The following is a 14,959-nucleotide window of genomic DNA, read 5'->3' as shown; positions in this document are numbered from 1 at the left end:
TCTCCATCTGGAAGTGGTGATTCAGATCTTCTGGCTAAGGGGGGCCCCTCAGATACACCTTTTGGCCACTCATGGCCCATCATTATTCAGCCCCCAGTATCCACTGCGGGGAGCGTTGGGAGACGTGTTTCAATTGGACTGCGTTCTCAGCTGCTTTCTGCATTTTCCTTGTACCCTTGATTCCTCGAGTTCCGAGGAAGATTCGCCAAGACCGAGCCCAACTCATATCGATAGCCCCAGATTGGCCAAGGAAACTGTGGTACACAGATCTACTCAGGTGCGGCTCGCGGGGCTTGGAAAGGGCGCGGCACGCAGGGGGGTGATTTAAATATTAAACTATATGAAAAAAAAACTTAACTTGCTTTTCGCCGCGCTGCACTGCTCCTCTCCTTCGTCCTGCTGCAGGCACAGGCTGCTACCCTGTCGGGCGCCAATCCTGACGTTGCTCAAAGCAGCGTCAGGATTGGATGGGAGCGCCCAGCCAGGGTGCTCCCAGCCAGACTGGGAGCCTGTGCAGGCTCTCACCCCCGTTACCCCACCCCTTTAAAAGGAAAGGATAATAAACAAAGTTTATTAACCTTTTCTTTTAAAGGTTTTGCTGCTGGCGGGGGGTCGACGCTTCCCTGCCCAAATGTAGGAGCAGCAACTGGACCTACTTCACCTCTCACTGTGCCCTCCACCGTGTCTCCCTCACAGGGGAGACCTCCTTTCGCAGTTGAAGGGGCAGTTTCTACACCTCCAGAGCCTGCACCCACTTGCCTGGAGATTGAACAGGGCAACCAGAGTTCTTTTTCTCTCCCTCCCTGCCCCCCGTGGTGGATGTTATTTTGTTGGCCAGGCGACCCTCCACCAAGTAAGTGTGTGCTGGCAGATGGGCTGGGTTTGTAAAGTAGTCTAGTGAGAATTTTATAGACCCTTTAAAAGCCCACTTGTCAGATATTTTACATTTTTCATTTCAGAGGGTGCAACAAGGTTGTGCAGTTAGAATAGGTAATGGTTATTTGGCTTCCCTTTTGGCATTCCTTTGTTTACCCAACCACCCTTCCCTGTTTAAGTCCCCTATAGTGCTAAGGTTTATTAAGGCACTTATTAATAGGTATCCTGCCACTCTGGTTATCATGCCTCAATGGAATCTTAATTTGGTATTAACTTACTTTATGGGTTCTCTGTCTGAACCCTTACATAGTTGTCCTTTGAGACTACTTACTTTTAAAACTGTCTTTTTGGTTACCATATCACCAGCTAGACTTGTTAGTGAATTGCAGGCGTGAAACCCCTTTCACGACTTGCTATGTAGATAAGTTGGTGTTGAGAACCAAGGCTACTATCCTGCTAATGGTGGCTACTCCCTTCCACTTGGGCAAGTCTATCGCCCTTCCTACTTTCTATCCTCCTCCCCATCCATCCAAAGAGGAGAAAAGGCTTCATTGTTTGGACCCCAAAAGGACTGTGAGCTTTTATATAAACAGGACACATGATCTCCGGCTGGACAATCAACTGTTTATTGGCATAAGAGGATATTATCCAGATAGATCAACCAGGGCATAAAGATCTGCTACGCTCTGATAATAAAGACCCACCTGAAAGTATTAGAGGTCATTCCACTAGAGCTAAGTCTTCTACTTCAGCTTTGACTAGAGGTGTTCCAGTAGTTGACATTTGTAAAGCGTCAATTTGGACCTCCCTCCACACTTTGGCAAAGCACTCTTGTTTAGACTTCAAAGAAAGGAGAGCCGGTCAATTTGTCCATTCTGTTTTGCAAGAGTTTTTGGTATAAGCAGACAGGCACCCACCTCCGAGTGCCGGAATGCTTGGGGATTCTATTCAAAAGGTGAGGAATCCACAGGTAGATCTATCCATCAGAAGAACAAGTTACTTACCTTCTGTAACACTTTTTCTGGTGGAGACAGTATTTACCTGTGGATTCCTCACTGGCCCACCAGCCTCCCATTGCCTGTTTACATGTACCAAAAATAACTCTATCTGTATATTATGTATGTAGTCCATATATTTAATGGTGTATTATTGTAAATCTTTGATTTAAGTTTACCACATGATGTTGTACTTCTGATGTTGGTTTCACCCATTCGCCTCCTGATGTTGGTTTCACCCATTCACCTCGAAGGCACGAAAAAAGTGGATGGAAACGGTAGTCAGCATGCTGACGAGGGCTTCTTATGGATCCGATGACGTCACACATAGTCTTGTGCAGAGCTGTGGCATTATGACGTCCTCGTCGATGTGGAGAGTTATGAAGAAACGTTTCTGTGGAATGCTGGTGCATTGGGGTTTTTCAAAAGGTGAAGAATCTGCAGGTAGATTCTGTATCCACCAGAAAAAGTATACCGAAGGTAAGTAACTTGTTTATTTAGGACTTTCATGAACCTGAATTAAGGAGACTTCCATCTCAAATTAGATGAAGTTACACAGCGATGGGGCAGCACAGAAAAGATGATTCTGAAATTTTGGAATGTGTAAAAGTAGCTTATTTGAGGAACAAAAAATTCTGGCAGGCTGAAACAATGAGAAATTAATGTGGATATTAATCCACAAATGGAGTGGTATGAACAAGACAAAGAACCTTGAAAGAAGGTAATGTCTGTGTAGGTAACCAATGTAGAGGTTTCAGAATTGGGAGAGTCTGATAGCACTGAAGAACAGACATGACTATTGTGGGTAAGCTGCTTTGACTAGACTGAGGGCTTTGGATCAAATGAGACTTGATGCTTATGTAGACACCTTTAAAGTAGTCAAATCTAGATCTAGTCATTGCCATAACAGTGATGCAGTGGATATCTAAAATGTGCAAGAAACATTGACAAAACCAATATGGGTGACCATTTGGGATGAACAGTCAAGGTTTAGATCTAGGCGTTTTACATAATGAGAAAGTTGAGGGCATAGGCCAAAATAAAGGTGGCTGTAAGGAGCTACACTTGAGACTGGACTCCCATCAGTAACAAAAATCCTCATTTTATCTATTTTAATTTTTAACCAGTTTTGCCCCTCCATTCCCTTACTTTAGATAAGCAGTGCTAGAGGCAAAAATCCTCTATAGTGCAGCCACTCAGTCTTAAAATCAGTGGATTGTCATTAACATTGGAGTATATTTGAAGGTTTGTGAGCCAATAAGGGCAACAAGAGATCTGACATATACCTTGAGCAAGTGGGCTGAAAGCAAATGGTCACATGCCCCATTCTAAGATCTTTCAAAGGGCAAGGTAGTAGCCATTCCACTGCAATTCCTCCAGTTTTAGTGCAGATAATTTAGAAGCAGGTTATGATCGACCATGTCAAACACCACAAAATCTAATAAAGTTAGGGCATTGGCACTATCAACATTTAGCAGCTTATTGGAGATCCATAACCACCATGCTGACTGTTTCTGTACCTCTGTTTGGGGAAAAGGCTTGCATGGGTATCAGCCAACATTTTATTGGGTTCTAGGAAAAAACATGACGGGCTAGCCATATAGGATTTAGAATATCCACTAAACAGTACATCAGGTCATGGCATAAAGATGGGCCTAGCTCATCTAACTGTGGATGTGCTCAGGGTGGGTAGGAAAATGTAATGCACTTTGTGCTGCTATGCACTTCTTCCGCTGTGATTAGAAAAGAATATCTCTGCCCGCTCTTTTTATCACACTTGATATGAAGCTGCAAGGATGCTTTGTCCTTGTACATGCGCACAGACTTGAGCAAGTTGTCACTGAGTATCTACATATGTATAGGCTGCATGGAGAACAACTAGGCAACAACACCTGTAGGGCTATAGTGGACTCTCAAGGTCATTGTTGGATAGACAGTGGTAAACAGTGGGGATCGCTGGGACATACATAAAATATTATTTCATTTTGCCGGGCAAATGATGGTTTTGGGGTCGCCATAGCCAACACTGCTTAAATTTTCTTGATGTATATACATGATCATATGTCTTGAAACCAAGCATAATCCAGCAGGGGATTGGTGTAACATGAGGTAAAATTAGGGTTCTTGATTAGGGTTCTTAGTAAACTTGAATCAGTCAATCAATCAGATATTTGTAGAGCGCACTACTCACCCGCTAGGGTCTCAAGGCGCTGAGGGGGGGGGTGCTACTTTCGAATAGCCAGTTCTTGAGGTGTTTCCTAAAGGTCAGCAGGTCCTGGGTCTGTCGCAGGTGGACGGGAAGGGAGTAACAGGTCTTGGTGGCGAGGTGAGAGAACGATCTGCCGATGGCTGTAGTTCTGCAGATGCAAGGAACGGTGGCGAGTGTGAGGTTGGTGGAGCGGAGTTGGCGGTTGGGAGCGTAGAAGGTGAGACGCTCGTTGAGGTAAGCAGAGCCGGCGTTGTGTAGAGCGCTTTGTGAGCGTGGGTGAGGAGCTTAAAGGTGATCCTCTTGTTGATGGGGAGCCAGTGTAGATCTTTCAGGTGGGCTGAGATGTGGTTACGGCGTGGGATGTCGAGGATGAGGCGTGCAGAGCCGTTCTGTATACGTTGTAGTTTTTTCAGGGGCTTGGCCGTGGTTCCCGCGTAGACAGCATTGCCATATTCCAGTCTGCTGCTAACGAGGGCCTGCGTGACCGTCCTTCTGGTTTCGGTGGGGATCCACCTGAAGATCTTGCGGAGCATGCAGAGGGTGTTGAAGCAGGAAGATGAGATGGCGTTGACTTGTTGGGTCATGGTGAGCGATGAGTCCATGGTGAAACCTAGGTTGTGTGCATGGTTGGTGGGTGTCAGTGCGGTTCCTAGGGTGGCTGGACACCAGGAGTCGTCCCAGGCGGATGGGTTGGAGCAGAGCATGAGGATCTCCATCTTGTCTGCGTTCAGTTTCAGGCAGCTGTTCTCCATCCAGCTGGCGATGGCCTTTATTCCATCTTGGAAGTTGATTTTGAGTGAGAGGATCAGCTGGGTGTTGTCAGCGTAGGAGATGATATTGAGGATGTGTGATCGGACGATGTTGGCAAGCGGTGCCATATAAATGTAGAAGGGTCAAGCTGAGTGAGGATCCTTGGGGAACGCCACAGATGGTCTCTGTGGCTCCAGAGAGGAAGGGAGGGAGGCGGACTCTCTGGGTTCTGCCGGAGAGGAAGGAGGTGATCCAGTCCAGGGCTTTGTGGCAGATCCCTGCATTGTGGAGGCGTGTGCGATGGGTGTCCTGGCAGATGGTGTCGAAGGCAGCAGAGAGGTCTAGGAGGATGAGGGCCGCGGTTTTGCCTCTGTCGAGCATGGTCCTGATGTCGTCGGTTGCGGTGATGAGGGTGGTCTAGGTGCTGTGTTTGCTACGGAAGCTGGATTGAGAAGTGTCCAGCGTGTTGTCGTCTTCAAGGAAGCAGGTCAGTTGGCCGTTGACTAACTTCTCGATGACCTTCGCCGGGAAGGGGAGGAGGGAGATGGGCCGGTAGTTCTTGAGATCTCTAGGATCTGCTTTGGGTTTCTTTAGCAGGGAGTTGACTTCAGCGTGCGTTCAGCTTTCCGGGAAGGTGGCGCTCCCGAAGGAGCTGTTGACGATCATTCGGAGTTCGGGGGCGATGATGGAGCTTGCTCTTTTGTAGACATGGTGGGGGCAGGGGTCGGAGGGTGAACCGGAGTGGATGGAGCGCATGGTTTTGATGGTATCCTCATCGTTTAAGTGGGTCCAGGAGAGCAGTAGGTTGGTGTGGCTGGGGTCCGGTGAGTCGGGTATTGTGGTGACAGTGGTTGTCGGGGTGTTGAAGCTGTCATGGATGTCCGTGATCTTGCGGTGAAAGAAGGAGGAGAGGGAGTCGCAGAGGTCTTGCGAAGGTGGGGTGTCGTTGGAGCAGGACCTGGGGTTGGCAAGTTCCTTAACGATGTAGAAGAGCTCTTTGCTGTTGTGAGCGTTGTTGTCGATGCGTTCCTTGTAGAATGATCGCTTAGTGGTCCAGATGAGTTGCTGGTGCTTGCGGATGGCTTTCTTGAAGGTGGTGTGGTTGCTCTCTGTTCGTGGCGCCACTTCTTCTCAAGCTTTCGGCACTCCCATTTGGTGGCCTGGAGGTCGGTGGTGAACCAGATGGCCTTAGTGCTGGTGTGGTTGTTTGAGAGTTTCTTGATCGGGCGAGGGTGTTGGCACAGTCGTCTATCCATTGTCTGAGTTTGAGGGTGGCTGTGTTGTAGTTGGCGGTGGTGGGTGGTGGAGCTCGGGCAAGGGTGGAGATCAGTTGGTCTTCAGTAACCTTGTTCCAGCTGCGGCGGGGGATCTGTTGAGGGTGGTGGTGGGTGATAAGTTTCTTGAAGGTGAAGTTGATGCAACGGTGGTCCGTCCAGTGGAGTTCAGTGGTGTGGCTGACGGTAACGTGGCTGCTGGCGGAGAAGACTGGGTCGAGAGTGTGGCCGGCGGAGTGGGTGGGTGTCGTGACGAGCTGTTTGAGACTGAGATTGTCGAGCAGGGCGGTGGAGTTGCTGTCTTTGGCATTCTTGAGGTGAAAGTTCAGGTCGCTGAGGAGGATGTAGTCTGTAGAAGCAAGGGCGTGAGTGCTGATTATGTCGGCGATGGAGTCATTGAACTGCGGCCAGGAGGGGCAGAGGGGTCTGTAGACGAGAGTTCCTCTGAGGGTGGTGTTGGCATTGATGTGAATTTGGAAGTGTAAGTGTTCGGCGGTGTCAAGGGCGTCTTTGGTGCTGGTCGAGATTCTAACGGTGTTCTTGTGAACAATGGTGATTCCTCCTCCTCGTTATTTGGTGCGATCTCTGCGGGTGATCTTATAGCCGTCCGGGATGGCTGTGGCGATGTCGGGTTCCGAGGAGGGCGTCATCCAGGTTTCGGTTAGGAAGGCGACGTCTAGGGGATGATGAGATGAGTAGGTCCCAAAGTTCGACGGCGTGTTTGTGGACGGAGCGGGTGTTGAGGAGGATGCAACTGAGGTGGTTGTGTTTGTTTGTGGCGGGATGTTCGGTGGCTCGGGGCTGGTGAATCTGCAGCTTCGGCAGGAAAAGGGTCCGTGGGTGAGTTTTTACCCCTAATGTGATGCGTAAAGGGTCACCTAAGGCCTATGTATTAGCACTTATGACCATAACTGGCAGGGCAGAGCGAAGCACTTTGAAGCTGCATGACGTTTTAGCTTTTTTTAAATGCTGTTTTAGTCAGGATAATCTGGGTTAGTGCAATAAAGTGTTTGTATGTTCCATGAATCCAGTACTAGATGCTTGCTAGGACGTTCCATCATATTCGCTCTGTTGGTGTTAATGCTTTGGAATTAATCAAAGCAATTATGCAATTCCACTTTCCCCTGGTACTAGGGTTTTTCCTTTAAATATTGCATGTTGCATAAATCTTACTCAGTTTTTAAATGGGGATATTTGTATGCTCTGTAATAGAACCTTAACACAAGATATGGTGTTTTATAGTGTATGTCCAAGATATGTTAGGCTGACACAATAAATAAACTTGAACTGTAGGATTCCATAATCTTAATAACAGCAGGGTGGGGTGTAATGACACATTATTTAATGGTACTGAAGGATACAAAAACAGAAAGATTAACTGTATGACACATACCTTTATGGCCCCTAATCCATTACAAGACTATAAAAAATGGCTACTTAAGCCAACAGCTGCACCTTTGATTTGATGCTGTGCATGCCAGATTCTGTTGTTTAGATTGTACACTGTGGGGGTGATTCTAACTTCGGCGGGCGGCGGAGGCCGCCCGCCGAAGTTCCCCCACCAAAATACCGCTCCGCGGTCGAAAGACCGCTGAGGGTGTTTTGGGATTTGCCCTGGGCTGGCGGGCGGCCGCCAAAAGGCCGCCCGCCAGCCCAGGGCAAATCAACCTTCCTACTAAGATGCCGGCTCAGAATTGAGCCGGCGGAGTGGGAAGGTGCGACGGGTGCAGTTGCACCCGTCGCGTATTTCAGTGTCTGCTAGGCAGACACTGAAATACTTTGTGGGGCCCTCTTACGGGGGCCCCTGCCGTGACCATGCCATTGGCATGGGCACGGCAGGGGCCCCCAGGGGCCCCGCGGCACCCCCTACCGCCATCCTGTTCCTGGCGGGCGAACCGCCAGGAACAGGATGGCGGTAGGGGGTGTCAGAATCCCCAATGGCGGCGCAGCAAGCTGCGCCGCCATGGGGGATTCTAAGGGCAGCGGTAAACCGGCGGGAGACCGCCGGTTTACCCTTTCTGACCGCGGCCAAACCGCCGCGGTCAGAATGCCCTGCGGGGCACCGCCGGTCTGTCGGCGGTGCTCCCGCCGACCCTGGCCCCGGCGGTCTGAGACCGCCGGGGTTAGAATGAGGGCCTGTGTGTCGATTCATGGTTTCTTCAAAACTGTAAGTACGGTACCAATCTTAAGAGGGAATGGAATACAGTGAAAGGATGGAGAAGAATTCAAAATGTCAAAAAGTGTGTGTACAAAAAATGCAGTCTCTTAGAATTAAATCCAAATGTTTGACTATCTTCCAGCTAGCAAGTTGTAATAGGGAGAGGGACAAGGCTTGAGAAATTTAATGTTTTTTTATAGTGACTCAGTAGTTTTTAAATGCTGAAAGCCGCACAGTCTCTTTGTTGGCCTTTTCGTAAAATTGTGGGTGTGCATTCATATTTGCGATCGGTTCATCTAGTATTCCGTAAGGTCAACCCAGAAAACATTGGTGGTAGTCAGATTTGGCACTGGGCACTGTTTCCACTACCATGTCATGTAAATCTGAGCTATGCAGGAAAGGTTCCTTATCAACTGAAGTAGAGGCTCCTTTGGCGATTGTCTTATTTTTATGGTTATGCTTGTGTGACATCCTAGGTAGATTCCTGGATAGTTGGCAGACTTGAGTGGCTGAGGAGGGATGAGCAGCAGGACAGTAAACGTGAAAATTGAGCATGTGTCTTTGTCTAGCTGGAGAGCCGCTGACTAGGTTTTGAGTTTAGAGCTGTGGTTAGAAGCCTTACAAAAGTTGAGTGAACTGACCTTGAACTTCACAGACTTTAATGTAGATTTGCATTTTCTTTACCAAGGAGTGGAATGAGGGCCTGGGGCTCCTAAGTATATGATGGCTGAGTAAGTTGAACCCTTCCCCCTGACATCTGTTTAGTGTGATGTGAAGGTCACCATCTCATGTCCTATTCATTCACTGGCAATTTGGTAATTGATCAAGGTAATTTCCAGTGTGCAGTCATAAGATTGGAATGAGATGATATGCTTTTGACTAGCAATCTCTTGGAATTGTAAATGTTGCATGTTTGCTTCCAATCTAAAGGTGTTTTATTGATTATTTCCGTCTATTAATACAAATTTCAATGCTATGCATATTAAGAACCCTAGATTTCCTGTGAGTATGCATTTGCTTACAGCACTTAGCCTCCATTTTAGATTTGTCGGAGCCACCCTTTCCTCTACTGTTTTAGTGTAGTTTATTGAAGCTTTTAATTGGAAATAATTGGGTGAATGAATGAACGAACAAATAGACTTGCTTAGTACAATTTGCTAACTAAATCACCTCAGTGCTCCTTCTAGCTTGAAAGAATTAATGCTTCTCAGAAAAAGCACATTGTGTTGATTTAGCTTTTACATTTTCTGCCAACTAGAGGAATCTATTGCTGGGTATGCTTCATTAATGCTTATATGTTTCCAATTGAACCTACACTACAATGGCACACATTAAATCATATATATTACAAATAATATTCTTTAACTAAGTATTAAACCCATTATATTGCCCCAAATAGTCTAAAAGGGGGAAACAGAAAAGACTACAGGGAATAGATAGAAGATAACTTTCTTTAAAAAAAAAACTTACACCAGTGGTAGAACCACCAGCCAACCTTGAAGCAACATCCATATTTATTGAGTTCCTTAGAGATTAACAGCATGACATTCACAGGCCCAACCAACCACCTCACCATTGTTCACTGACTGCAGGCAGATTATCTAGAAAATATTTTGCAGAGTCAACATGGGAGAATATGCACAGCTTTCCCTTATCTGTCACTCTCAGTCATACAGAGAAGCCCACTAAAGCCTCTACATTTCTCATTAGCTCTCTTTCGGTCTCCATTAGGGCATTTTCCTTTGCTCAAGTCTCCGAATGCAGACCAGGGAACAGCAAGCACTGCTAGTCCCCCAAGAGCACCACTTTCTTGCCACTCAAGTATGTTTATTTTTTAAATCACAGTGGCACACAAAGTTAGGAAGGAATGGAAACAGGAAATGTTTATAAGTTTAACACAATACTTGAGTATGTTCTGCATTTTTACTCCAGTTAGATACAATATCATGCACCTTAGTTAGCCAGACCATTGGTTTAAAATCATTTTGGAATTATTGGTGCAAGAAAATATGTAAATGGAAAAAAAACTGTTTTTTTCCATTTAGCAATAATTTGTCACTACACACAAATCAGGAGAAGTACATTGATGCACACAACTAAATTGATTTGTAGTAGCACGTGCAAGAGTGAACCATCATTTTTCCAGTATGTTGGGGGTGCAAACAATGTAGCACTATATCCTACTGTGTTCAGTTTTTTCACAAAACCATTTTCACATAAATTTGCAATCATTTTCTTTTCAGTCTCTTCTATCCAACATTTGTCAAATTATATTAATGATTTCTTTGACTTCTTTGCTTGATCAAAGTCACCCTAAATACCTGATCTAAAACAACAGTTCATCTACATACTCTTTGGGATTCTACCCATCACTCCTGTCTCACTCAGAATTTCTGATGTAATGGGATTCTTCAGAAAGTAACTGCTAACCATTACCAATTCTTTGACTTTCCTAGTTGTCCTTTTCATTGAATTGTATTGGAAGTTTTGAGAAATTACTTTGATCTTGATCAAACCAAAGAAAAGTGGTCGTGTGACAGTTCCAACAAGAAAGGGGTGAAAGGAACATAAAATACAGATTTTAGAATATGAGTGTAATTCCTTCTTGAGTGTAGTACGATATATGTTCCTTAAATATACCACAACATTATAACCTCAATCTGAGGGAGAATCAGATCAAGTGAATTGTACCACTGTATTCAAGGTTAGGTAATAGCTTATTGGCAGGATACGGTTTTAATTCAATGTGACTTATTGTCAATTTGTGTCTTTATTAGAAGGACCATGCCTAATACATTCTATGAATGGTGATCTATTGAGAACTTTAGAAGGTCCAGAAAACTGCATCAGACCAAAACTCATCCAAGCTTCAAGAGAAGGCCACTGTGTCATCTACTACGAGAAAGGCCTTTTCTGTGTATTCAGCGTTAATGGGAAGCTTCAAGCCACAATGGAAACAGAAGACAATACAAGGGTAAGCATGAGTTTCTCTTGTCCATGACATCTTTGCAAGTTTTATTAGTTTGTTTATTTAGGATGTTAAATAATATGTTGTTTTCTGTGATAGTTGTGAGGTAGAATTTGGCCATTTGTTGATTGCCAGCATTTGGAGCAACAGGGAAGCCACTACTCCACAAACAGGCCCACAGCATTGTAAATGTCACCAAATATAAAACATGGATTTAAACCTGGGCTGTTACACGTCTGCATTGAGTATTGTAACAATGTCAAGGAATTATGATATTCATTGCTACATAATCAACTAATGAGTACTCCCTCTCTTCCTTTTTAGGTGTTTTACTGGTTAAACCTTTCTCGTATCTGAGGGTGGTTGCTTTCCTGTTTTTGACAATAGGGAGTGTACATTTTACGTTTAAAAAATTTTCTCTTGGTTGTTATTATTGCATTAGTTTAATATCTTCATATGAACAAAGCTTAACAACTAAATTGTATAAATATCCTTTAATTGGGGTTATGCTTGAAGTGGAATATATGAAGTTTAATTTCCTACTGATGTTGCCATTTATCCAATAAAGACTTCTCTCCAGGCATTTTCCCCTACTGCAAGCATGCACTTTGTGAAATTCGTGTACCCCTTTGGCTTGCTGATGATTATGGCATGACCACCAAATCCGACGCATATTGTATATCTATCAAAAACAAAAAGAGGGAGGAGGAGGATGCCTTGCTGGGTCTGCCCTCCTTGGGAACTAAGTAATGTTACTTAAAACCCCAGTAGGAGGGGAGTCCCCACAGGATAAGCAAGGAAAGAAAGACCTTTATTTTTCAAAGAAAGACTTTTCCTTTGGAAAACCCTCACCCACCAGGGTTACCACTTGATGGCATGCTTCATCATTGGCTTCCTCCTGTTCTGCTGCGTAACGGGTGTGGTACATGGGAGCACTGGTATTGTTTCGTCAATGTGACTCAAGTGAGCCAGGAGGGCAGGTACATCATATAACCAACTTCCATGTAAACCTTCCCACCCACCTCTTTTATAGCCATACCTCCACTAGGAGATCTATTATATTATTGGAACCGCTAGGAGGCAGGTATTTTTAACCTTTTCAAGGCCCTCCACACCCCCCACAAAAAAATTATTTTCCCTTCACTTGAGACACATAGACGAAACAATACCAGTGCTCCCACGTATCTCGTAGGTCGTAGCACACCCGGTTCCGTAGCGGAATGGGAGGAACCCAATGATAAAGCATGCCACCAAGAAGTAACCCTGGTGGGTGAGCTTTTTTCAAAGGAATATCCTTCTTTCCTTGTTTATCATGTGAGCACTCCCCTTCAGCTGGGTCTTTAAGTTGTGTATCTAGCCTTATGTGCAACATTGCTTAGATAAACCCATATATATTTGCCGTGTGCAGTGCACTCTGCATGAATTGTCTTTAAGTTGAACACAGTTCGCTATATATTCTCGGCCTAATCCAGGCATCACATGACGGGCTTTAAAATGGCCTTCTTTTTCTCATACTTTATGTATAAACATTTGATGTTGGTTTGTATTCTTTAAAGCACATACACAATAGTATTTCTAAGTTACTAAATATCCAGTGATCTCATTTTTAATATTGAACTCAAATTATAATCATTGTATTGATATTTCTTTTTTGACAGTGAACTGCTAAGCCTGGCTTTTTGCTTGTATACAGTCCTATATTACTATTTCTGGAATGAAAAGTGTACACGTCTCAAAATCAAAACCTGACCATCTTTATTTAGTTGACCCTAAACCAAGTCCTGCGTCCCTTTTTATAAGGACCTTTGGGCAAACTATGTTTCAATATCTTACTTTTAAATGTCCTGTAATAAAAGAGAAGAAAAATACTTAGTTTGGTGACCACAGTGTCAGTAGTGAAGCTGAGAAAGGTACGTGCTCTAACCCTTCTTTGTAACCAAGGTAGTTTTTCCAGACACACTGTACCTCTAACCGAAGTTTACACTTATTACCTAATGCCTTTTCGTAACTTACTTTGTGTTTGGCATCAGTTTTATATATTTCTGTATCCAAAGTACTTTATATAGTTTTACTCTTAATATGTTCTCATGATTCTACATATTCTTTAGTTCCAGATAAAAAATGGGTGGTTTTTGTTGGATTGTCCCAATGTTTAAATCTACATGCTTGTCTTTATTAAAAGGAAGTACTTTAATATCACATCAAAGTACTACACGGTTAGGTGGGGGTTACATCAAGGTACAAGGGTTTATGATCTTTCCTATGGGCTCTTAGTCAATCACTGCATCTTCTGTAGAGAACATTCACTCTTTACCCCTACCCCCAAATATTTATGGCCAATTCTCAGAGACCTGGATATAAGCAAGGATTAGGTAAAAGGTGCAAGTCCACTAAGCTCTTTCCATGTTGGCAATTCTTAGGTCAATTCAGATAGTTCTTGATTTAAGAGATTCAGGTCCAGTCTTTCTCACTAGCAGTCAAGTAGGGCAGCAGACAGTAGGTCGGCACAGTAGATTAGGAGTCCAGCAGAGTGGCATTCCTTTTCAGCAGCAAAGCAATCCTCCTTCCTGGCAGAGGATCCACAAGTCCCAAAGTGCACTGAGTTGGTGGTGTCTGAGGTCCAGTACTGAGAGCTTGGTTATCAAGGCCTCTACATCCTCAGGGGCATTGTCTACCGCACCCCAGGATAGGGAGTCCAAAAGACTTGATCAGCTTGGAAAGAGAATGTTTCTTCCAACAGTCTGGCATTGCGGTCCGTGAACACCACATGCCTTTTGGGCCATTACTCCTATATTTTATGGGACACGGTTGCACAGGTGCTACCACAGGTCCCAGAGGAGGCCCGGGCTATTGTTTCCTAACCTATTGCGGACGGGAGAGATGCAGCCAAGTTAACAATCAGATGTGGGCTGGATACATCCAGCTCACTGGGCAGATCGGTTGCATTGACGGTGGCCTTGAGGCGCCATGCTTGGTTGAGGACGTCTGGCTTTTCAGTAGCGCTTATGCCCCTTTGATGGCACCTGTCTCTTCTGAGTCAAAACAGACTTTTCGCAAAAGCGGTTTAGCGACTCCAGGGCTACGGCTTGGTCCTTGGGCCTCGCATCTTCCCCTCACCCCCCTCAGTCTGCTTTTTGCCCCTTTCGTGGCTATGAAAGGGCACCCAACCAAGTCCTTTTCCCTCCAGCCACCATGCCGTGCATGCTGCCCAGCCTTTGCCTGGCCTGTAACATAGGATCAAACGTCCTTGTGGATCAGGGAGCCAGCGGTCTACCCAGTCCATCACCCCTCCTGTTGCAGCCTCCAAACCTTCCTAGTCTGATGCTTCCCCATCAGCAACCAGTTGGAAGCAGGATTCGCCATCACCTGTCCCCCTGGGACTTCATCACATTGGACAGGTGGGTTTCGGAAATAGTCAGAAGGGGCTACTCTCTCCCCTTCAACACTACCCCTCCATCCATGCCCCCATCCTACCAACGGATGATGGAGGATCACCTGGCACTTCTCCGCAAGGAAGTTACAGCTCTCTTGGCCAAGGGAGCCATAGAGAGGGCCCTGTGCCAGAAGTAGGTCATGGTTGTTCATCCCGCATTAAGGGTTTGCTTATTTCTTATAACTAAATTTCTAGATCCTTTATACCCATAATAAAAAGCATGAAAAACGTTATGCAGAGGTACATATATTCATATTTACATAATCTAATGTATTTGTATTATGTAACAAAGAAAC

General features: G+C 45.2%; 1 protein-coding gene across 3 annotated transcripts in view; it reads left to right on the top strand.

Annotated features, from left to right (window-relative positions):
* The window catches only part of LRBA (LPS responsive beige-like anchor protein), a 1,864,610-nt gene that overhangs the window by 1,810,890 nt on the left and 38,761 nt on the right, over window positions 1–14,959 (top strand). For all 3 annotated transcript variants that reach the window (XM_069242641.1, XM_069242642.1, XM_069242640.1), the window contains exon 55: window positions 11,040–11,236. In XM_069242641.1, the coding sequence (XP_069098742.1) occupies window positions 11,040–11,236 (197 nt within the window). The remainder of the gene's footprint in view (window positions 1–11,039; window positions 11,237–14,959) is intronic.

This window comes from Pleurodeles waltl, chromosome 1_2 (assembly GCF_031143425.1).
Source record: "Pleurodeles waltl isolate 20211129_DDA chromosome 1_2, aPleWal1.hap1.20221129, whole genome shotgun sequence".
NCBI lineage: Eukaryota > Metazoa > Chordata > Amphibia > Caudata > Salamandridae > Pleurodeles > Pleurodeles waltl.
The sequence above is the reverse complement of the archived record's forward strand: the minus strand, read 5'-3'. Positions and strand labels throughout refer to the sequence as shown.